The sequence below is a fragment of the Crocodylus porosus genome, unplaced genomic scaffold (genome assembly GCF_001723895.1).
Source record: "Crocodylus porosus isolate Cpor-Errol unplaced genomic scaffold, CroPor_comp1, whole genome shotgun sequence".
Taxonomy (NCBI): Eukaryota; Metazoa; Chordata; order Crocodylia; family Crocodylidae; genus Crocodylus; species Crocodylus porosus.
Window position 1 is genome coordinate 12797014 of NW_017728928.1, and position 24343 is coordinate 12821356.

Below are 24343 nucleotides of genomic sequence, written 5' to 3' on the forward strand. Positions count from 1 at the left end.
ATTAAGGATTTACTACCTAATTAACAAAGCTTGCATTCACTTAATTACACAGTGTTCCCCAATCCTACTTAAGCAACCTTCATGAAAAGAACAATTGTGCGACACCCACGTTGCTTTAAAAGAAATACCAGTTGAGGCACGCTCCATCAACAAGCCACTGTCGGAGCAGGGGAGGGGTGAGGAGAACAGGAGTTTTCACCTCCCTTCCCATAGATGAGCTGAAAGAAAGGCTGAAAGTAAACTCACCTGGCCAGGACTGTTGAGAGATGATAGAGCAACTGCAGTGTCCTCAGAGAAGAAGCCTTATGATTAGAAAGCCCTGTAAGGCAGCTGAGAGAAAGGTAGCCACCCTAAAGCTGCTTTAGAAAGGGAACTGGGTCTCTGATTAGCTGGTTGAAAGCCTGCTGGGAACCTGCAGGGCTATAAAAGCCAGGTGGAGAAACTCGTGGGCTTGGGCTGAGGTAGAAGCTGACTGAGAAGGAGCTTGTGTTAAAAGAGTCTTAACACCACTGCGTCCAAGATGAACTCACTGGGGTCATTTAGCACACCAGTATCCCATTTTATTCATTAAATGAATGCCTGTCAACTGCTCTACCCCTTCTCTCTGCTTCACAAGACTCAAGCACTCATTACAGTAAGTCCTAAGGAGAGATCTGAATCCAAGCAGGAGCTTGTGAGAGAAGCAGCAGAAAAGGGTCCTTAGCTGTTGGCGAACTGTCAGCGTCATCTTGCATCGCCACCTTGCAGCCCCATGTGATGACAAGTTGTACCCCCCCCGCATGCCAAAATACTGCTAAAGAGTCAGTTTCCTTTAACTGAAATCAATTGTTTTGGGGAAGAATTAGATTAAATACAATATCAGTGGAGAGTATGTGAGCCCATGGTGTAGATGGGAAGAAGAGTAGCCCAGCTGAGGGAAAGCCGGACAAGTCACAGGATTCTTGTACACTCAGGGACAAGGTAGGAGCAGGTCATTGTCTCTGGACAGCGAAGTGCAAAAGAAGGGACTCTTTCATTTTAGCAGAGGCTCAGCTTTGCAAGTGGTACTGACAGAAGGCCAGTGGGATTTAGGAACCTAAGTTCCATTTACAAAAGGGACATAATGCAGTTGGGCTCAGATTTTCAGAGCTACTTTGGCATTGATTCACTCAACATCGCAAAGTCTAAATCCCAGCAACTTCACTCTCAAGTGCCTCAGGCCCTTATGAAAATGGTACCCATGGCCTAGTTTTAAGGTGAAAAAATACTGTTGAAATCATTAAGGATATGGTACTTAAGATATAGGGTTGCCGACTAGCAGATCTTTGGTTGCCAGCCCTGTGCTGAAGGAGAGAGACCTTTTGAGTTTTCACAGATAACACCAATGCTGGAGACAATTTCTAGTTTTATTGCATGCATAAGAAATGGCCAGACTTGGAAACATACGTCCCCACTGAAGTCACAGATCTGAAGCTATCAGAAGCACATTTTCTCTAAAGAGTCACCACTCCTGGCAAAACAGCATCTAGAGGCTAGCGCTAGAACCCTGCCACCCTGATGAACGCCGGCCTCCTTGCTATATGTTAGGTTGCCCCAGTCACTGGCACCTGTGAATAGCTAAGTATAAGACTGCACACCCTTACATACTAGGCAGTCTGTCCATCTGTGAACTCTACCATCCGAATCGGGACAGTTTTGGGGAATGGCTCACTGAGTGGTAAGACTGAAACCCCTCAGAGGTGGCAGGGAGGAGCAAGAGGCCACTCCGGGCATCCTTTCGGCAGCGAGTCATGGCTTCCTTATAATTCATCTTGTCTTTGGTGACAGGGTCGACCAGATCCTTCTCGTAGCTGGATTCGTCACAGAGCATTTTGGCCAGGTCATCGGTAATCATGCCTGTCTGGGCAGCTTCTGACACTGGGATGCGACCGGTTTTCTTGGGATCAATGAGTCCTCCGGTTAGGTGCTGGACCTCCAGGTAGGGGAAGGCGCTGTCCTTGGTCATCCATCCTTTCTGAACCGCTTCTCCAACTGAGAGCCTCCGCTTGGTCACCGGGTCTTCGATGCCTGTGAAAGCCTTTTGGGCATTCAGCAGCCTCTGCACATAGGTTCTGTCAATCAGCCCTTTATCGATGGCTTTGTGGACAGAGTACCGATCCCGCGAAAGAAGATCGATGATGCCCCCGGTTGCTGCCTGAGCTTCAAGAAGCTTTTGAGCTGTCATTGGGTCCAGCATCTTCCTGGTGACAGCAGTTTTTATGTTGTACTTTGTGTCTGTGGTAGTGTCATACACCCCAGCAATGGGAAAGTTGTCATCACAGAAGCTTTTCTGTGAGTTTGGAGGAAAGAAAGTTTGAGTTTGCTGGGTGGTTGGTGAGGAGAGTGGAGACTTGGAGATAATGGAGCCGATTGACAGAGACTGGGGTGGCTTGGACTCCCCTGCTACAAGCAGGGCAAACTCAGAGATTGGGATCTTGCCATCTTTGTACAGCTGGTACTCTTCCTTAGTGATCCTCCTAGACCTCAGAGCATCCTCGATGGAGTACTGCTTCCCACTCTTCTTGTCAAGGAGGACAGAGACATCTCCACTGGGGCCAAGGGTGGTGATTTCCTCCCAGTCGCACTCCAGTTCTTGCAGTTGGATATACTGATTCCTGTCTATGATGCCTCTCCTGTAGGCCTCATAAGGAGACATGTCCTTCCCAGTCTCAGGGTCCAAAATGGAGATTTTGGTGGAGAGATTGGTCTCCCTCATCTGGGTCTCGTGGCTTATTTCTTCCCGGTTCACCCTGGACTGCAGTTCTCGGATGGACCTCTCTTTCTCATAAATCTGGTCCTTCTCCCTCAGGATATCCGACTCCAGGATGGAAAGCTCATGCTCCAGCTGCATCTTCTTCTGCCTGTCGCTCTCCGTCCTTTGGCTTAGCAGCTTGGACTCCTCTCGGAGGAAAAGTACTTTCTGCTGCTTCTGCCTTTCCAGCTCTCTCAGCTCACCCTCCAGGGTGGTCCGCTCTTGGATCGCCAGGCTCCGCGCTTTCTGGAGCTCTGCTTCCTCCCGTGCCCAGGTCCTCTTCATGCCTTCAGCTCTCTCGATCCTTTCCCTGAGTCGCCGTATCTCCTCTTCTGCATTCTGCCTAGCTGTCCTCTCCCGGCTCAGCAGCTCCCACACCCGGGCACGTTCGTTCTCTAGCACTTTGTCCTTCTCTACTCGGATGACCTCCTTGTAGATGGTCTTCTCCTGGGACTTAGTTTTCTGCAGAATATCAACCTGCACCTGCAGGTTCTTACATTCTCTCTGCAGGTTCAGCACTTGCATCTTCTCATCATCCAACTCTATCCGCAGGCTGCTAGCGGACTGCTCAAGAACGGGATCCTTCTCTAACTTGACCACTTCTTCCATAATGATCTTTTCTTGCACTGGCGTGGGGCTTTCTTCTAGTTCTTTTATTCTCATGGTTATCTGCCTCATCTCCTTTTCCAATGCTAGCCTCTTCTTTCGATCCTCCTGAAAATTAAGCAACCTCTCTTTCTCTTCCACCACTGAACGAAGCTGCTGCACCTCCCGTTCCAGGTGACGCCGGTTGCTCACTTCCTCATCCAAACTCCTGCTCAGCCTCTTATGCTCTTCTCTGAGCTTTGGATCCCTCTGGGTCAGAACCACCTCCTGCACCACGACTTTTTCCTCGGGCTTTCTCCTCTCCAGCAGCAGGTACATACTCTGTAGGTCATAGATGGTGTCCTCTGCTGCTCTCCTCTTCTGAGACATCCTGCGAACCTCTTGGTGGAGGCGTTCAGCCTCTTTTTCCAAGAGTGGGTCATTTTCATAGTGGATGACCTCCTTGTTGACCAACTTGGTTTCGACCTTGGACCTCTCTCTCTTCCATTCATCCCTTTCACCCTGAAGTCTAATGAGCTGTTCCTGGGTCCTGCCATTGGTGTTCACCAGCTCATTGAGCTGTTCCTTCAGCCGATCAATTTCTCTAAGGATCTCTGGGCTCTTCTCATGTTTCACCACCTCCTGGATCACCTCCTTATACTCCACAGTGGGTTTCTGAGACCGGAGGATGTTCAGTTCAGGCAAGGCCTCTTCCACCTCCTTTTCAATCCTTTGTCTTTTACTAGCAACCTCCTGTAGTTCCCATTTCAGACGTGCAATCTCCTTCTCTGTTTCTGGATCCACCAGGAAAATCTCATTGACCCTCTCCTTCACCTCTACTTTAGGTTTTTGTCTCTCTGCAATGCTATATTTGCTTTGCAGCTCAGCCAGCTCTCCTGTTAGCAGCAGGTTTTTATTCTGCTCTTCCTCAATCAGAGCTCTAAGCTGAGAAGACTCTTTCAGCAGCTCTGGGTCCTGTTCTACCTTCTTCACCTCCTTTACAATGATTTTGGGCTCTGCTGTTTCAATCAGCCTTTCCAGTTCATCAATTCTGCTCTTCAGCTTGATTATCGCATCCTCTGCCGACTTCCTGTTGAAGGTTTCCTCTTCAATTTGCATCTGCAGTGTCACGACGGCTTTCAGCATCTCCGGATTCTTCTCCAGCTTGACCACCTCTTTCACCACCACTTTCTCTCGGATTTTGGGCTGCTTCTGTTCCAGAATGTGCAGGTCTTTCCTGAGCCGTTCCAGTTCAGAGGAAGCCACAGAGCTCTCCTTTTGGAGACGCTTGATTTCCTCACGGAGGCTGGCTGCCTTGCTATCTAGAGCTGGGTCCCTCTCAATTTTGGTGACCTCTTTGGTCAGCATCTGGGCTGTGATGGCCTTCCCCTCCTCCTCCATCTGGATGAGCTTCCTGTTCATGGTCTCAATGTCTGCCTGCAGGCTGTTCCTCTTTCTGCTCTCCTCTTCGATTTGATGCTTCATCTTGGACAGGTCTCTCTCCAGTTTTGGGTCTCGGTAATATTCCACCACCTCTTTTTCTTCCACCCTTTCAATGGGCCTCTGAGTCTTCAGCATCAGCAGCCTATTTCTATGTTCTTCCAGATCCTGCTCCACTTTGGCAACTTTGCCCTTCTCTTCCTCCAGCTGTGTTCTCAGTAACTCTGATTCTCCCGTTGATGAGGACAGGTTTTCTGACTGTTGCATTTGTTGTTGTACTGCCTGTACCTCCTCCTTTACTTCCTTCTGAAAGAAATACAATAAGCAGATGGAAAGACAAAAAAAAAAATCACTCTTTGAGCATAGAAACAGTGACCATTCCTTGAACCCTGAAGTCCCCCAAATGCTGGCTAGTCGGAGAGTGGAAATAGATAGAAGACAAAATTGGTATAAAGTCTGCATACATTCTAATGACAAAGCCATTTGTAAATGGCACGGAAATATTTGTCAGTCACACTGAATTAAAAAAAAAAATGGTTGCAATGTGGGAGAAAATTCCTCAAATGACTAGAAACTAGCATGATTTCTACCACTTTTCCATGGGGTTGTCTGTCCAAGTGGTCAGGCCGTGACATGGTTCTCTCTGAAGCATTCCTAGTATCAAAGCATGGTTTATATTTGGGAGATGCTGGTCAACCTTCATTCAGGATGTTCTTTTCCTCCAGAGAACAAAATGTTTCTTAAGAAATTGCAGCTTAAAAATTTGGGGTTGAGGGGGACACAATGATCTGACAAATATTGTTTTAAGCAGAAAAAGAAAAACCAAATGGTGAGATGTCAAGTGAAATCTGGAACACACCTGATCTCTGATCTGCTGCCCACCAGATGGGCCTTCTCCTCATCAGTTCCATGCATTCATACAATCACTTTTCATTTATAAACGTTTACACGCACTTATATTTAAAGCACTGGGCAAATATGACTGATCAAACAGGCCGTGAGTCTGGAATCACTTTGAAGTGCAGCTAGTGCAGAAGTGAAACGCCATAGCTGGTAGCATTAAGCAGCAGTTTAGCGCAGGTAGTTAGAAATCCAGCATCTAGTGGAAACTGCAGGAACAGTTTGGGTCAGCAGGATGTGATCAGCCCAATCTGGAATTTGGCTGGGACAAATGAGTTTAAACACCCTTATTCATACCTAACATGTGAAGAGGTATTTAGCGACCAAGTAGTATCAGAGCTCCTGCTTTACATCTCTCCTGAAAGATGGCACTAGCTCTGTTCGGCTGTGTAGCGCCCTGCATGCCATCCAGAGTTCATTGCCACTCTCAAGAGGGAAAGTGCCAGCTAGTGTGGTTCACCAGAGCTGCTGCTTGCCCTGCAGTGAATTTTACCCCTAGCGCCTTCCATCCACGGTCTCTGTCCCCTCCAGCTTTTAATCCTTTTACCTTGCCTAACTTATGAGATCTAGTGAGATCCCATCTGAAGGAGACATGCTGACAAATTCTTCTGCATTATGTCCTGGAAAGATGCCAATAAGAACCTGCTGCCTCTTCCTGGGAGTGATGATTGATGGAGGAGAACATGTGAACCACGGTCAGTGGAAAAAAAGTGTTGAGGTGTTTACACAGACCTTCTCCATAATCTTCTTGGCAAACTCCAGCCGGCTGAGCTGCTGCTTGTTTTCCGCTGCAAGCTCCGTGTAGAGTTTTGTCACATCATTTTCCTAAACAGAAACAGCAAGAACAATTCAGGCAGTCAGTCCTGCCAGGCATAGTCCTCAGATCTCTTGCTCTATATCATTTGTGCAGCAGTTTAAGCCTATGGTCTCTAGGCACCTCACAACCTTCAACTAAATGCTGTAGTGAGGTATTACCCTTGGTTTTGTAGATGAGGAAGCATGAGTCATGGGGAAACGGTGGGCTAGATTTGTGATGGTGTTTAGGTGCTTTGCTTCAGTGGACTCTGACTCCAAAATACTTTTACAAATCTGGCACCGAGTGACTAACCCAAGTTCACGTAGCCTGACCGCAGCATAACTCAGTTGAACAGAGGGTCCCCAAGTCTCAATCCCATAATTCAGGCAGGACACAATACTCTCTCACTATAACCAGCCACAAAGCCATAACTCTCATTGATTACAACAGGATGTTTTAAGCAAATACATTAAAGGTCATGTACCCACAAACTGCAAGCATAAGAGTTTGGACACTGCCATGCCAAAAGGTTGGAATGGGTGAGAGAAACGCAAACTCTCAGCAGCCGTATGGAGAAAGCTGAGAAGCTCCTTCTCATCTTCTAGGGACAGTTCAAGGCCTGAGTAGATAGTTTGAGAAACCCATCTGAACCCACTTGGATTGGATTTTTCTGTAGAGCAACCTGAATCCAAGCCACATTCATCTCTGGAGACAATGTCAAATCTTAGACAGGTCTAAGTCATAATCTGTGCTATTCTTGTTGGCATCTTGCTGCATAAAGTACAGCAACTGGAAAAATAAAAGTGTACATCCATATTCTAACATCCATAACATACATATTCTGACCCTAAAAAATAGCCCATGCAATCTCTGCCCTTTCAATATGCATCCTAATTAACAACATGGTAAAGAAGACGCCATCAGGGTGATGAGCATTTTGACATCACTGAGCTTGTTGATGCTATTCAGATCATGGGGAGCTGAGAAGTAGATGTGCTGGTGGATTTCCTGTCTGCCCCAAAGTAGAGGGCAGTACACTGATACTTCCCTGACTACTTTGTCCAATGCTATTAGAAGAGATCAGCATAGCTCATGCTTTGGAGCAGGATGATCTTTGGCTGGGGTCACGAGATGAGAATGAGAAAATGGCAGAAGAAATCATGTCCCCTCAAAGGAAACAAGAGAGGCTGTGGGCCAATTTCAGACTTAGCGTAACCAAATATAGCCATGTCCAAGGCACTAGCCCTGCACTAGTACAAACCAGGTACCTGCAGAGCAGGCGGCTTTCAGCTCATGGTCTCACCTGGGCCTGGACGCTCTCCTGTAGTGGTGTGACACGCAGCCTCTTGGCAGCAGAAGCACTCACGGCTGGATCCAGAGAGGAGCAGTATTTGCTTGCCTGAAGTTCATAGTCCTGTCACAGGTGGAGACAGAGAAGTCACTTTGGGTCTCTGCTGGGTAAGGCAGAGGGGAAGAGCCACCCAGCAAAATCCAAACCTACGTTGAGAGATGACTGCACATTTTGGGATAGCTTCACTACTGAGCACTTCTCTGGTTCCTTGCCCTGGATCTCCTCCACCAGCCTCTGCAAGAAATGAAGAATAGGACATAAGGGAATGGGTGACAAATGACATCCCAACAAACCTCCCAGTGAGAGCAGGTCCATGTCAAACAGAGCAACTGGGGAGGAGAAGCCGATTCTCCAGGGGTTACCACTGTGAGGTCTCAGTCCAGCAGGCAGCTTTGCTCCTGCCTACTGGTAGCATGTACCGAGCCATCTCTCAGGAAGGGAGCCCAGACTCACTTGGGGACTCCAAACGATGGGGATAACACCAGGTCAGAGGTGATTGATGTCCAACCTCATGTGCTGGAGTGAGAAACCAATAAGCCCAGAGACACTTGGAGCCTCTTTCCCCTGGGCTGATAGAGCTCAGGTGTTCATGGAGAGGCTGCCTCAGACCAGCTGGTGCTCTTTGCCCACAGGGTCTCATCTAGATGTTTCCCCTAACTCTAGCATGGTGAAACAGCCTGTGGCTACACAGGTTAGAAATCAATTCTTGGTACTGCCTGGAGGATGCAGCTGGCAGGACCCAATGGGTCCTGGGACCCGTCACATGGCTCACCTTCTGTGCCTGCAGCTTGTAGTTGATCTGACTTGGCCCATCTGTGGTCTTGACCTGGTGTTTGGGCAGGCTGTTCATCCAGAACATCAAGTTCTCATTTGAGTTTTGGAACTGCTGGTAGGTAAGGTTGATGCTCCGAAGGGTCTTCTCCCTGGATAAGTGCGTGGGAGATGGGGAGCCCGGGGAAGGAAGGAGAGCGCGCTGTGTGAATTGCTAGAGGGACATGATTGTGCATGTCACCAGTCACCTCTCCTGGCTTACATGGTGCCGGGAGGGAAATGCTATGCCCTTCCCAGCTGATTCTGAACAGAGGCAAAGCCTGTCATACACACACAGGAGGACTGAAATGGCATTGTACTGCTGAACACAACTGACCATGGGCTACACCAGCATGAGGGTTTGGGGTACTGGGATAGAGAGGGGGCCAGAAGATCTGCCCAGAGGGCTCCAAGTTGGCCCTATATAGTTAAAGCAAACAGGCCAAGTCTGAACTGGTCAGGGTGGGGGGTGGAAAAGAGGCCCACAACTCCTCCTGTCACCACCCCCTAAAACCGCAGCATCAGGTAGCGGGTGGCAGGCTGCTCACCGGTGATCCAGCTGGTCAGCCACGGCATGGTAGCGGTCATTAAGGAGCTGCACCTCTCTCTTCTGCCTGGGGAAGTCGGGGCAGTACTCCTGGAAGTTGTTCTGCACAGCGCTGCAGCTGTGCTCAGCGTCCTTGAGGCTGCGATTCAGCTTCAGCAGGCAGTCCTCTCGGGCAACCAGGTCCCGTCTCATTCTCTGTGGGAAGTAATGCCGCCGGGTTGGCATCAGTCTTTCCACCTGCGCTCCCTGCTGAGAACCCTTCCCCAGCCCTCTCGTGCCATCAGTGTCCCACAGGGAGGGAGACACTGGCTGAGCAGAGTGGGAGGGAGCTCCTTTTTCTACCCAAAAAACCCACTGGGATTAGAAAGGACAGGGAGGCATTCACGGTGGGGCTTCATGAATATACCTTTTGCCTGAGTGTGAGAGTAGCACAGGCATGGAGCCATGAATGAGGGAGGGAGGAGGGGGATTCAAATAGTTCAGAGGAGAGATGGGGCAACGAAGGAGCTGATAGTACGTGGGAAGCAGAAAGAGCCGGAGGGGCTTGGAAGAGACAGAGACATTGTTGTTGGTAAAGGATGAGGGATAGTTGTGGTGCAGAGAGGTTGGGAGTTGGGACACTGAGGTAGCAGGGGAAGGGAGGGCCTGTGGGGCAGAGTGCGGTATGTTCACATCGCTTAGCTCCTATGGGTGGGAGTCTAGCTGGAGGCCTCCAGTGAGTGGTAGGGTGGCCATCATAGAGGACATTCCAGTTTTCTATTACTCTGTCCTCTATTGATATGAAACCCAATGCGTTTATGTCCTCTGTTTCTCTCAAGAGAAAAATAGAGGACATAAAGGCGTTGGGTTTTGTATCAATAGAGGACAGAGGACAACCAGACTGTCCTCTGTGATGGCCACCCTAATCCGTGGCTGTAAGGGTTGCAGCCTTGTATCAACCAAGCAATAACTGCTGAATGGGCGGTTATGCCTGTAAACACTGTGGAGTATCCTCTATAGGAGCGAGTCAGGGTGTGAGCACACAAGGCTCCTGTGAGGGACAAAGTCCAGGTTAAATGCCCCACTGGGAACTGGATAGATCTCGTGGCTAGCCAGAGGCTCCCTCACCTGCAGCTCGTTGGCACGATCCTGCAGGGCATTGGGGGAGGCAGGGATGGTGCTGTCCTGAGCCAGCTTGGCCTCAAAGCTGCTAACGACCTTGTCCGTGTTCTCGATCCGATTCTCCAGGTTCAGGACTGCCTTGGCTCTGAGGAGGGGGAGATGACAGACAGGATGTGAATAGCTGTGGAAGGCATGAAGTGTTCCCCCTCCCTTCAGACTCTGAACTCTGAGCCTTCTGAATAATGACACTCACCATCTGCAAAACCCATTATAAAGATGGCTTTAAAACAACAGCTTTGCCTATGACACAGGCCCCTGAGCAGCACACATGCTAGGAGATGCCAGGGCATGCGAGCCTACCTGATTTGAGGCTGTTCCAAGAGACACGCCAAGCAACAGCAACCAACTCATGTTGCTGTAACCTTAATAACCCCACCGCTTCCTGACCCCACCCCTAGGCTCAATCAGGGCTGTAATCCCAGTTCACCAGAAGCCTGTACCCTAATGCTTCCTTTACGGTTCCTAACGGACTATACAGTACCTAGCACGATGACATCTTCGCCTCGATTGGGATCTCTATGGCAGAGGTGCATATCTACCTTACCTTTTGAATGCAGACAAAGCTAGTGATACTAAAAAAGGTCAGGAACGTGTCTTATTGCAGCAGTTCTCAACCTTCTTCAGACTCAAGACCCTTCCCCACCTGCAGAAAATGCCACCTAACAGTGCTAATATTGCATGTCAACCTTCAAAGGATCTCATAGTACCCCAACTGAGAATTACTTTTCTATTAGATTATGATCTTAAAACTGGCTCTATTTTTGCAAAGTCTTTCCCTATTTTGGGGATTTTTCCACTTGGAAACAGACCTCCTCTTTTCCAGTGGAAGAGATTTTAAGGATCCTTTAAAATCCCCCAGGACAAAACGGTCTGTGTAGGATTTTGCAAAACACCATCAATTCATGTGGCTCCTACTGACTGCTCAGGTGTCACTGTCACCACTTACTTCTCATTGTATAGGCTGGACAGCATCTTGACATCATTGTACTTGTTTTTGAAGTTGTTCAAAGTTACAGGAAGCTGAGAGGCAGAGGTGCCCATGGGTTTCTTGGAAAGGTAGGCCTCACACTCCTTCTGCAAGGCATCCTTATCTGCTCCAATGTCCTGAAGTCTCTTGGTTGTTTCCTAAGACATGAGGGGATGTAGGTGGAGTCATTGCAAGTAGCTGCAGCAGCTCAGTGCTAAGCTGATCTGATACAGTAGGGTTTGCTGAGAGGCCTTGGCAAAGCCTGGTTGGGAAAAAGTATCCACGGCACCGAGTGGTTCATGGTAGTCAGAGATAGGGAAAACCCATTAGACTGAGTCTGTCCAGATGCAAAGGCATGGCAGAGACACCGCTTCTCCCCACCCCCAACAGAAAACATAATCTGCAGTGAATGGATACTGGACCAGATCTTAGTCCAAAGGAAGGGGGAGAATCTCAGGGTTTGTGACAAGAGCCCAAGCCCACATCTAAACTGTTCATCACTGTATTAATCATGGAAATACTGGTATTCACCCCTAGATCAGACCTTTGAGATGTGTCTGTAGGAGCAGCAAGCTCTATTTCCTCTTTGGAGGGGATTGCTACCTCCTAGGTAGTTTCTATGTCAGCTCAGTTCTGGACCAACAAGTGTGGAAGTGTAGGAGGGCCGAAGGGTCATCCAGCCCCTTGTGCTCCTCAGCACTTACCTCCTGGTCTTTAATCCTTTTGGTAAGGTCTTCTATAGGGTCACTGTGGTTCACTGGGGACCTCACCCGGTTAAAAACCTCCTTCTCCACTTGGACCATGTCCTCACTCAGGTTATCCAGCTTATTGAGGAGCTGGCCAGCTTGGGAATCATCACTGGCAACAGTAGGTGTTTTAACTGGAGCTGCAATGATGATCAATATTAAGTCTCTCATTTCCCATTTTCAAACTCTCAGGTGTGCAGCTTCCATGACCGGGAGCCTTAATGTTCAGGTTAGACAAACATTTGCCTGAGAGGGTGAGGCAGAGATGATCTTGCCTTGACCAGCTGAAGTCACTTCCAGAGATACTTTCTATCACTCTTGGTTGAGCAGACCTTACACCCTATCTCTCTGATGGACAGATCCTACATCTTGGTCTTCACCTACCCTTCATCAGAATAATCCCACATACTGACATCTGTTTCCATGGGATTATGCTGGACTAGATTTAAGCCTATACATGGGTTTTAACATAAATTGTGAAGCTAGGAATGTGAGTCTGGGTTGGAGCCCTGGATTCCACCTTGGAGTACCTAACGCACTGAACTCAGTGTCACTGAGGGGTGGATCACGTTCCCTGGGGGGCTGCTTCATGATCAAGATAAGAGAGTTATCGACTTTACGTGGCTTAAGCTGCATGCATCACCCTGTGTGGCCTTCTCATTCTCCAGTCCAAATGAGCCCTTCTGACAGTCACTGAGTAGAGTTGGCTGATGGAAAAAGAACTGGATAAACCAACTCTCCATTGCTGACCTGGCTGTAATGTGGAACGGGTTACTTATGCAAGGCCTCTCTGTACATCAGCTCAACCCAAGGTCACGCAGCGAGGCAGAGCCACTGCCAGGCACAGAATGCAGGACTCCTGCTATCCAGTCTATTGCTAAATCTGAGACCACAGTGCATCCATGTGCTAAGGAGTGTTATGCCTGTGAGAGTCCACATGTAAGAATGGGGCATCCTGCTCAGAACCCAGATTTCAAAGCTTCACCTATAGCATAATTACTGTTTCACAAAACAAAAAACCCACAAGTAATAACCTGAGACCAGAGATCTTGCTTTGGGGTGGAGTGTCTTCACACCCACACTTACCTTGATGGCTGGGTATAATCGGCTCCTTGCGACTGCTTCTCAGGGAGTTCTGAACTGACGCTCTCTTCTGCTTCACCGCATTCAATTCACCTTCAAGCCTACAAGCCAAACCAGGGAAGCCAGCGGCACAGGGGTTAATACAGGGATTGATCTCAGCAGAAAGCACACCCACAAGGCTGCCTGTGTAGGGCTTCCTAAACCCGATGGGGACTCACCTGAAGACACAGACATTATCTGTTCCAAGCAAGGGGCTGGCTTTACTGGCAGTCTGACTATATGCAGTGTTGCTACTGTTTCTACCCTAACATCTGGAAGTGACAGAATCACGTCTTGCAAGGACGATGAGACAGACTAAACTGAGAGCTGAGTTTGGGGGTGCTGGTGTTCAGAAGGAAAAAGAACAGGATGGTTGAAATGCAGCTGAGGCATGTGGGTTAATCCCTGTTTCTCCAGAGAGATAAATTAGGAAACCAATGCAACACTCGGAAAACCATGATCTTGAATGTTTTCCACACAGCATCAGATACAGAATCCGTTAATATCTTCATAACTACAGTATAGCGAAACCCCTGCTGCTGAACCATGCCAGCTATTCTCTGGGGTATTCCTTGGTAGAGAAGTGTTGTGAACCACACTGGAAACCAATACAAATCCGACTGGTTTGCAAGGCTGTAGGCAGGAAGGCTACCAAACTCCCCTAAAGACATCAGTAAACCAGGTTGTGAGAGAAGGCTTGGAAGGGGAAATATATTCTGTGGGGCAGCCACTGTGTGGTTTCATCAAGCTATGAAATATCAGCATGCTGCAAATACTACAGATCAAGCGTTTGTTACTGCACGTGAAATTCATGAGCACCAAGGAGGGACAGGAAGGATTTAAGGAGGCATGAAAGAAAGGCTGAGGGTGACCTTTTCCGAAGTGCCTAAGTGGACTTGGGCACTTTTGAAAATGGGTCTTTGGCCCCTAAGTCATATCTGAAAATATGACTTAGGGGCCTTGTCTAAATACACCAATTACCTGGATGTATTTAAATCTGCTTAGAAATTTTAATCAGTTTAGGTTCAATTGGCAAGGAATCAGTTGAAACTGGAGTCAGTGTAAGGTACTCGTAAACTGATTTAACTAGGTGCACAAAAGTCAGGTGTGCTAGGTGCATTAAATGTTTCTAAAAGGATTTAGTTAAGTTGGTGAGACCTATAGACTCAGACAAGGCCAAACTTCACAGAGACATTAAGGCTTATCATCAAGAAAGGCTTCTTGACCATGCCGTGTGTCTGTATGGAATACTGTTGCTAAGAGAGTTGTTAGAAACCACGTGACCAGGGCATTTGATACTGGACAAAGCCCTAGAATAAAGTAGAATAGGAAACAATACTGCACTGGCTGGGAGAAAAACTGGGAACCTTTCCCATCCCTGATTGCTCTGGGACACAGCAGAGCCAACAACACACACGCAGTGAACTCACTGATGCACTCTGTCGATGGCCTCTGGGTCTGGAGGAGGGATGGAGAAGCAGGCAGCAGGTGCCGTCTGTGTCACCCCTTGGCTGCTCTGCACCACCCAGTTCTCTTGGTTGCTGTTGTCTTTCAGGGTGTACTTTTCACCCCTCTTGAGCTCCACCTGGGAGAAACAGGGAAGTGGGTTGATTTTCCAGCACTGGCTTTCGATCTTCTGTATTTTCAGCAGAAAACCAAACTCCTTGCATTTGTCAGGGATTTCAGGTCTGGTTGCCCTCAGAGGGCCTCAGTCTTATTTTGGGAGCTCAGGTGTCCAACACCATCCCCTGACAGAGACCACTGCAGTAGTATGAGGTAAGAGTATAAATTGGATTCATTCACATACCGCACAGCCCCAACTAAGGTGTGCACCTTATTCTGGGAAAGCAGAATGGAAAAAAAGGTATTTCCTTTTCCTTTTAACCAAACTGTTCAGAAACAGTTCTCTCATTTAAAGACAAGTACCCCAATTTTCAATCACTAATTTTGGGGTAAAAGCTGTGTGTGGTTGGTGAGTTAATAAGGTACGCCTGCATGCATGGCAGGGAGATATCGCCTTGCTGGAAATGAACTGGCATGTATCACCAGAGAAGCGGGTCACTTCCAGTTAGGGCTTGCCTTGTGATCCTTTGATAAAGCAACAAACTATCCTGGATTTCGTGGTTGTCTCTCTAAGGGCTCCTTGACAGGCCTGTGCAAGTGGCTAGTATTGGCTTCGGATTCGGTCAATTCGGAGGACAGCGATTCGAATCAGTGTCCCAAATCAATTCGGTTGAATCTGATTCAGAGATTTGGCTGCAAAACCACCCCCCCGCAACTCTCCATCTCCTGTCCAATGGGGGGCCCATCCCCACCGCCCTGTGCTGCATGGAGGGGCTCTGTCACCAGCCCCACGAAGCTGCTGCAACAGCCTGCAAGTCTTTTTTTTTTTTAAAGGGCCGGAGCTAGGGCAGGCAGGGCAGCCATGGGGGTGGGGCTGGGAGAGCGGGTGGAGGTTGGGGAGCTCATGGCAGAGCCCCCTACATGGCATGGGGCAGTGGGGATCACGCCCCCTCCTGACAGTACCTGGTGAGTTAGGGCTTTTTTTTTTTAAACAACCAGGAGCTGGGGTGGGCAGGGGTCGGGGGGTGCACAGGCAATGGGGCCTGGCAGGGGTCCCCCCCATGGTCCCATCTCCCGCCCCCTACTTAGCAGCATGGAGTCCAGGTCCAGCTCCCTGCTGCAGCCAGCGGGGACTGCCCAAAATCACCAAAGCTCTCTGAATCTTCTCCGAATCAATTTGGAGAGCTTCGAATCGATTTGGACTTTTTCATTGGTCCCCTGTTTTGATTCAGAGATTCGGAAACCGAATTGGGCCGAATCTCCTCCGAACTGAATTAGCACCCGAAGCTTTGCACAACCCTACTCCTTGAAATGGACCTTTTGTCCCTGGTATGGAAAAAAAAAAAAGGATCTTGAATTAAATACCAGGCACCATCCTGCTGGGTCTGCCGAAAGGATGCAGCGCGAAACTGCCTTGTGCCACCGGAAGTGGCTACACTGCCTCCACCTGACAAGACAGCTATGGGTCAACGCTGAGCTGGAATCAGCACAGCCACATTCAATAGAGCTACTTAGTCCGCCCACGGTGTCACGCTGTAGCAGCTATGCCAACCAGAACCTGAAGTGGGACAAACTCCTGGCTCTCAAGGTCTGTAGAGCACACGGATCCGTGTTCTGGATTTATTCCCTGAATGTTGGTTGCTTTATCCTTTGAACAGGATCCTTCCACTCACGGAAGGACCATTATCCTCTGGAGCAAGAGGAGGGAACAGCAAATGAAGCCACTGAAGGACACGAGAATGAACTGTGAAAGAAACTGTGATAAGCCTGTCTCAATTGCTTTAATGGACTAATGCCATGGTGGGCATGGTTCGATTTAACACATGAACAACTTGCACTACTGGAAACAAACTAAGGGGACAGTTCCTTTGCACCCTAATGCCCTAGTGAGGGGCTCGTGGGAAATCCGTAAGTGCCTAGCCCTGGGGGTGCTTTCCTCTCTACCTGGCAATACCATCACCTTACCTCACAAGCAACCCAGTCACAGAGGGTGTCCAAAGCAAGGGCTTGGGTGGGGTGGGATCGGCGCATTTTCAGAGGGCTGATCTCTTTGCTCCTCCTCTTCAGCTCAGTGATGCTTTTCTCTGCTTGTTTCACAGTCTTCTCCTCATTCTAAGCCAAGGGGAGAGGCAGAGATTTATGCCAGGATCATGCTTGGGTGAAGAGAAACAGGATGGCAGCAGGAGTTTTACTATGGCCCAGATAGGGTGGGTGCACCACAGTATGAGCCCAGGCACTTTCCAATACCCCTTCAGTTTGGAGCCGCCTCAGGACACTCATCATGACAAAGCTACATACAGGGAGGTTGTTTGCATGAATGACGACCCAGGCCTCCCCATCCATAGAGACTGAAAGAACCTCCCAGCTCACCACTTGGTCTCCTGGAAACCTTTGTGGAGATGTGCACAAGCCCTCGCAGGACAGGACAGTGCAGCAGCTTGGAGAAAAGCGTGGAATGAAACCTCCATTTGGAATAAACATCTAATTTCTGACCCAATAATAATGTCTCCGGGTTTTGACCTTCTGCAAAAAACATGGGTGGTTCTAAATCAGACCTGAACTGGGCATGGCCGCTGCGGTCACTTGATGCACAGATGGTATTAGTAGATCTGCAGAATGTGACTGTGGCAACCCCCATCAAACTATGGACCACACAACACCACCTACTATATATATAACTTTGATGGTGACATCACAGAGATGCATTCCCTTTTGTCAAGAGCATTAGACTGATACGTCCAGTTTAAGGTTAGTTAACCATTGTTGCTCCAAGTCAGCCATATGAAAGAGGAAGACAACTGAGGGCAGCATGTTGCCCCAGGTATTTAACATGTTTATACAAAGGCATGACAATCTGTTCTTGGTTAGGAGGCAGCGTGGGTTTGCACCCAATTTTCATCTGGTAGTAATACAAGAAAGGTGCAGAGGTGCCTAGTCTGTGCCTGAGACATGTGATGCTGTGAAATCTCATTAGCACCCACAAAGCCACCAGCGCTCCTCACCTCCAGTTGACGCAGCAAGTCAGACACCATCCCCGGACTCTCCTTGTTGAAATTGCTGTATTTTGTATCCAGATTAGACTTCAGGGTCTTCAGTGACTGGCCTACTGCATCAGCATCATCCTGGAACTGAAGGTACAAGCCAAAGAACAGTCAGAAGATGCTGAGGGACCATGAAAGATGGACATGGACGCTTCCATACTTATTCCAGCTAAACCCTACTGCCAGACCCCAAAACTGAGCTTAGCCGTGGCTCCATTTATCCAAGTGCATCTCAATGAGGGTGCCTTGAGATCCTTTTGTGGGTGCCCTAGGGTGCCTCACAATGTTAACATGGTTAGGTGTATAAAATATGATTCATAAGATAAGCAGACATTTCAAATAAAAAGCCATGGTGTTAAAAACAATCTATCGTGTTGTAGTCTGAGTTCTTTGCAACAGAAAATCTACTTTGTAATTTTTCTGTAGCCAAGAAACAAGTGAAAACTAAGAGCTGGCATTTTCCAAGGGGTGCCTTGAGTCTAAAAAGGTTGAGAACCACTGATTTAATCTAATAATTACAGCCAAATAGCCTTATTAGCCACTCCAACCAACCAGCCCTGACCAACTGTTCTGCTTCTCCAAGCCAATACGCCCAATTCATTTTAATTAACTATTAATGACTTACTTATTAGTGCTCTAAGTCTAATTAGCCTCTCCTCATCATAGAAATATCAGCCCTATTTTAGCAATCTTCTGCTCAATCTCATAAGCCACCACCTAGTAAGCCTAATTGACACTCTCATTAGCCACCTGCAATCAAGCCTCCATCAACTGTGAAGACTCTTCCTCTGTTTTCTGAAGCCAGTTCCAAACCAGGTACAGATCCATAGCAGATACTAGCTGACTATTGATGAGATGTAGCATTTTAAGAGCTGTTCCCAAATTGACTCAGACCAGATGGAAGCAAGAATTCCCCACACTTTCTCATCTTCAAGATGATCCCCAAATTTAGTCCTGGAAGACTAGCACACTCGTTCCTACCCAAACTCCCTGCTAGAAGGCAGGGCACCCTCTTTCTCTATACCTTCTTATAGTTCTCCACACTCTTCAGGTGACTTTCTTGGCAGATGCACAGGTTGAGTAAATTCTGCCACTCAGTCTTTAAGGCTTCCTGGTGAGTCTGCAGGGAGACAGAAGTAGATCTTACTTGCATCTTTTCACCACACCTTCTGGATCCAAGTGAACACAGCAGCAGGCAGCAATCACTGCTGAGCTCTGGCAGATAACTGGGAAAGACTATTCCTGGCCATATCATGCCTCTGGCACTTACAGAATAAGGCCCCATTTTTAAAAAGGACCTCAACTGTAAAGCCAGTACAATCGATGCCTATTAACAGCAACCTGTCAATGTGCTGGTGCCATGTGTCTCATAGGTAGCTGTAGCTCTTATGGAGAGCATCATCTGAACACATAATAGGGAAAATGTTTCCAGGGGAAATGTTTCTGGTAAGCAGCTGTTGCTGTAAAACTACAGTCAATGCCCAGTTGCATGTACAGTAAATGCAAGTGCATTATTGTACCTGCAGCACTGGATGTTGCTGCTTACAAAGTAAAAAAATTAAATAAAATCTGACTCTGAAAATGAAAGCCTTGAGTTTAAGGGCACTGCTTCTTCCAGAACTGGCTAATTTCCTTCAGCATCTTCCCCCTGGGATTTCCAAAGGGGTATGAGCATCACTTTCAGGTCCCTGTGGTTTGGGACAAGCTATTAGTGCTTTCCTTCCTGGGAGAAGATGCATTGACAGCAACTGCTCAGTGACATGCAGGGGAGGAAATAGGATTTTCCTGGGGGAATCAATACAGCAGCTCTACAGGTATGTATGACTCCACTCTAATCAATTTATCATCTCTTTATTTATAGATTAGAGTAAACATTTCATTTCAGATAAAAGAGAACATTTCACATTGATCCAAAATGATTTTTGGTCATTGTTTTTAGTTTTGCAAAAAACAGGAAAACTTTTCAGTTTTGGTTTGACCTGAACCAGCTTTTTCCCCCCAGGTTTTTGGTTCAGTCATCAGACTGAACCATCATTTAGTTCTCATATCAAAGGGACTCCTTCTATGATCTCTATGTATTCGTCCCTCTCCTTGTGGCATCTCGTGTTCTGGGATCTAGAGACCAGGTTGGCATAGACTGGGTAGACAGGATACCAGCCTCCCCTACCTGTATAGGATCAACCGCTGGGTGTTTCAGTTCAATCATCCTGTCTCCGTCATCCTGGAGCTGGTTCACAAACTCCTCCTGGCTGAGCAGCTCATTAGACTTGAAGTCCTGCAAGAGAAGGGAAAGAGTTCAAAGCGTTGGGGAGCAATCACTTTCCCTGGTGCCTGAGTTAGCATGACAGAGAACAGGTCTTCACATTGCAAAATATTGGTGACATTTTCCTCATGTGAAAGTATGGTCGCATACAGATAAAAAGAAGAATGAACAAAGATTAAATGCTATAAGGGGAGCATAAACCAGGCCACTCATGGTGCTGGGACAGAGCTTATGTACCTTCCCCCAAGCAGCAACTGCCATTTATTCCCAGGTTTCGTGTTCCTTGGTCTTCTGGCTGGGTTATTAGCTAATTATCTGGTTCACTGTACCAGGGCTATAGAGCTCAGCTATAAAAGGGTATCTCCCCCCCTCCCCAAACGATGATGTTTTGCCAAATTCTAGTCTTGGCAACTAGCAGCAATTAAGAGAATCCACGTCCCACCCCCTGACATGCCCGACTGCACTGCAGCTCACCTCGTACTCCCAGCGCACACTCTGGGGATCAGCCATTTGGTCACTCCAGTCCTGCTTCAAAATTTTGTTCTGCTGACCTGCGAGGTACCCTAGCTCCTTGGTGCAGCACTGGAGGTGGTGATATAGGCTTCCCAGGCTCTGCCCTCGCCAGATAGAGGTTTTCTGTCCATACATGTTGAAGATAGAAGGTATAAATGTCTTGACCAAGAAGAACCCACCAGCTCTCCCTAGGTGGTTGTTTGTCCATTAATGAGTTCCCCCCAGAGGCTTGTTAAAGGTGGTTGTTATGACTTGCTCTAACGTTAGGTAACTTTTTGCTCCCTTTACCCTCGTTCCTCACAAACAGGACAATTTTGTTAAACCGGACTATCAAGTGCAGGTTGATGCCTCAGGGAAGATTGTGAAATAGCCACAACTCCAAGAAGGATTTCCTCTACTTGCCCTTTCTCAATTCTAAATATTGGCAGAATTGCATGGAATCACGACTTTCCTTAGGCTTGGACCTCGGAATTTGGATCTGGATTTTGAATGCCCCCATGTTTAGTTAAAGGCAAACCCCAGTTGTACTGATGAGCCTCTGCTTATTGGCAACATTGTCATCTCCAGAATGATGACTTGTGGTGTCATAAACAGAGAATAATAAGCCCAGTCCTCATCTTATTCACACTTGTGTAGCTCCTTTGGATCTAGTGAATTTGGATCAAGGTGAAGGGGGGGATTAAGGCCCTGTGACTTCAGAGTGCTACACGTAACTGGCATCTTCCCCATGCTTTCCTCTATCCCACATCCATGGGAGATGGATCACCCCATGCACTAACCATCCCACTTGGACTACCCAGGGAGCCCATCTACCAGTGTCTCCACTAATCCCCTAGGACTGACATATTGCAAACTTGATTACGCTCAGAGAGTCTCTTACCAGCAACTCCTTGTATTGACTCTTCAAATCGGCTGAACCCTGTTATTGTCCAAGCCAGACAAAGAAAGAAAGATGGGCAATCAGTAAAAGTGCAGTTTTGATAAACATGGGCATTACCATTCACAGAAAGAGCTTCACAAACAGATCAGGATCCGTCAAGCAGAGACTGGCTTCCTTCCTGCTAGAAGCTTCCTTCTGGATTTCCTGGTGCAGCAGCTTCAGTTCTAGCATCAGCTGTGTTACCTGATGCTGCTAAATGCAGCATGTGCCCAGGTGCCACCTGGAACAGCCCACTCCCACCTGCCAGCCTTTGACACCAATTAGACACTCACAGTTAGCACATCTACAACACCATATAGACATGAATTAAATCCTGTCTCAGTAGCATTCTGTTAGGAGTACTTACTAATGGAGAAGCTGAGTATGGAGAGAAGTGACTTGCCCAAGGTCTCACAGTGAGACAGTGGCAGAGCTGGCATGACTGTGTACCCCAAACAACAGACCATGCCCCACTCAAAATGTGATAACACTGCTCATCTCCACAACACCCAGAGTTGGAATACAGTTATCAGGCATCACTGTTTTCATGGGGATCTTTGGTCATGTAGCTTTGCTGTCTTGTGACCAGTGGCACCATCTCATGCCAAACCACAGAGTACTGTAAAACTCACTAAAGAGCAGAAGGATAAAGGAGGGCTGGAAAGAAGTTTGAATGTTTTGAATGCCAACAAACAATGCTTCAAAGTCTACCCAGGTACTATAAAAAATGGAGATCCTTCTAAATGTGGTGGCCACAGGGCAACTGGCAATGTAAAATATTTTAATACAGAGGCAGGCAATTATTTTGGGCGGAGGGCCACTTACTGAGCTTTGGCAAGCCATCGAGGGCCTCATGACAGGCAGCTGGGGCAGATGAATATTTATTTTCTAAATTTTTTAGGGGCCCCATGGGCTGGATAGAATGGCCTGACAGGCCACATGTGGCCTGCAGGCTGCATTTTGCCTACCTCTGTTTTAATACAATCCTCTCTAGATTCTTGCCAAGGACTTCTGGAAGATCCTGGGCCTTTGAGAATCCATCCAAAGTTTGTGCTGGGCCCAGGGCATAGCTTTGGGAGTCAAGCTGGAGCTAAATGCCTGTTCACATAGCATGCCATGATTAATAGCACAGTTGAAATATGTTATAGTCCTGAGAAGCAAGAAGAGAGTTGTGTTAACCTGGTGCAGAATCATAAATGGCACATAAGTGCTGACAGTGGGGGGGTACAATTCCACACTGCCACCCCCGCTGCTGTTGGTCCCTGGCTCTGGTTGGGCTGCAGCTCTGCGTCCCACTGTTGGTGCAGAAAATGGGGGGGGACGGACACATATGCCATGTGTCACCTATGTGCAGAATGAAGGTGAACATGATGGCAGAAACCGCAGATTGCCTTACAGGATCCACAGCAGAAAAGAGCCTAAAGCGTGTGGAGTTGTGAGCAAAGATCACAGGAAAGGGATGAGAGTTGGCAGGGCACCTTACCGGCGTATGGATATTCTTAATCTGGAGGCCATAAGCTTCTATCTCTTTCTGAAGGATGTTGTGCTCTGCTATCTGTTTCTCCAGCTCTGACACAGTGGGTCCATACTGACCTGAGCTGACTTGCTTCTGCACACAAACAAAGCACGTAAAGAGCTACAGTGATGTGTTTTTCTCTAGGTGACATAGCTTCCCTCTCCCAAATTTACTTCTGCCGCAGGCTGGTCTAAAATACATTACTTTAAATAGAAACTTTCCAACACACCTTGGTGTCAGGACCTGGAAGCCACATGATACCATTGATTTCCCCATTAAGAGGGAAGACAACAGATGGACTCTTTCTAAGCATATATGGTTACTTTTAATCCTTTCAGTTGTTGTATATCCAAATGCACAGAGGGGATATGCAAGCCCTTGATAGCCCAACCATGAGAGTGGGGCTGGTTCTGCCAGATTATAGATCCGAGCTGAAAACATTTGTGCTCTACCCAGTTAATGGGCTTGGCAGTGCTGAAAGGTGAATGTTCCAAGGGACGATCAGATTTTCAAGTTAATTTAATCCTAGTCCTGGCATATGTCTCTGCTGAGGTCAATAGCAAAAGCCATTAGAAATGCTGCTTTTACCAGCTTCTGGTCTAGAATCTTGGCCCAGTCCACCTTGGGGCTCACTTCTGGCGCATTAAACTTCTCGTAGAGATCTCGATATTTGGCACACTGATGTGTCACCCGGTCATGAAGCTGCTTGATGCTGCCAAAGGGGAAGAGATGCATATCTCATGGTCTATTCAGCACGGCAAACAAAACGGAACAGATGGTGAAACTCGGACTGCAGAAAAGACATTGGGAGTGCTGCGGACTCAGGAAACCCCCCTCCCAAGAACCCACTATGCTACGCCCTCTCTTCTTGACTCCTATCACCTTTGTGGCACACAGTACATACATGCCATGGTGTTCTCTCCCAAGCACAGCCCATCCATATCCTGCCCCCCTGACATGCCCGTGGGCATGCTCCAAACCAAGAATGCGGAAATCTGAAAACACATCTATGAGGACACTCTCAAACCCTGCATCTCCAGCAAACTTGATTACAGCTGTTGGGAAACAGCCCAGAACAGCCTCACTAGCATATTTCTGGGTGTGGATCCCTGTCTGTGGGTGTACAAAGCATGGACAGGCCATGCTGATGCCCATCCTGGCACTCACGCACCACCCCTGCGAGATAGGCAAGACTAGGGCATCACATAAGCCCTCTGGAGCAGGGGCATCTTTTTACTCTGTATCTGTATAGCACCTAGCAAACGGGGGTTCATGGACTATGACCAGACCTGGCAACTCCTATGGTGTTACAGGTGCCAGTTGTCAGAGCTGA

General features: G+C 47.9%; 1 protein-coding gene across 2 annotated transcripts in view; it reads right to left on the bottom strand.

Annotated features, from left to right (window-relative positions):
- Nucleotides 1-1366: 1366 nt before the first annotated feature.
- Nucleotides 1367-24343, bottom strand: part of EVPL (envoplakin) — a 30196-nt gene continuing 7219 nt past the window's right edge. The window contains exons 4-22 of one of the 2 annotated variants that reach the window (XM_019542619.1): nucleotides 23599-23722; nucleotides 22978-23103; nucleotides 21456-21494; nucleotides 20537-20698; nucleotides 19967-20074; nucleotides 18824-18919; nucleotides 17761-17886; nucleotides 16724-16870; nucleotides 14626-14780; nucleotides 13160-13257; nucleotides 12032-12213; nucleotides 11307-11485; nucleotides 10307-10445; nucleotides 9201-9394; nucleotides 8615-8765; nucleotides 7993-8076; nucleotides 7795-7905; nucleotides 6428-6520; nucleotides 1367-5098 (exon numbers count right to left, since the gene is read on the bottom strand). In XM_019542619.1, the coding sequence (XP_019398164.1) occupies nucleotides 1652-5098; nucleotides 6428-6520; nucleotides 7795-7905; nucleotides 7993-8076; nucleotides 8615-8765; nucleotides 9201-9394; nucleotides 10307-10445; nucleotides 11307-11485; nucleotides 12032-12213; nucleotides 13160-13257; nucleotides 14626-14780; nucleotides 16724-16870; nucleotides 17761-17886; nucleotides 18824-18919; nucleotides 19967-20074; nucleotides 20537-20698; nucleotides 21456-21494; nucleotides 22978-23103; nucleotides 23599-23722 (5761 nt within the window). In that variant the 3' untranslated portion in view covers nucleotides 1367-1651. Of the gene's footprint in view, nucleotides 5102-6427; nucleotides 6521-7794; nucleotides 7906-7992; nucleotides 8077-8614; nucleotides 8766-9200; nucleotides 9395-10306; nucleotides 10446-11306; nucleotides 11486-12031; nucleotides 12214-13159; nucleotides 13258-14625; nucleotides 14781-16723; nucleotides 16871-17760; nucleotides 17887-18823; nucleotides 18920-19966; nucleotides 20075-20536; nucleotides 20699-21455; nucleotides 21495-22977; nucleotides 23104-23598; nucleotides 23723-24343 lie in introns of both variants that reach the window. The other variant, XM_019542618.1, reaches the window with a different exon arrangement.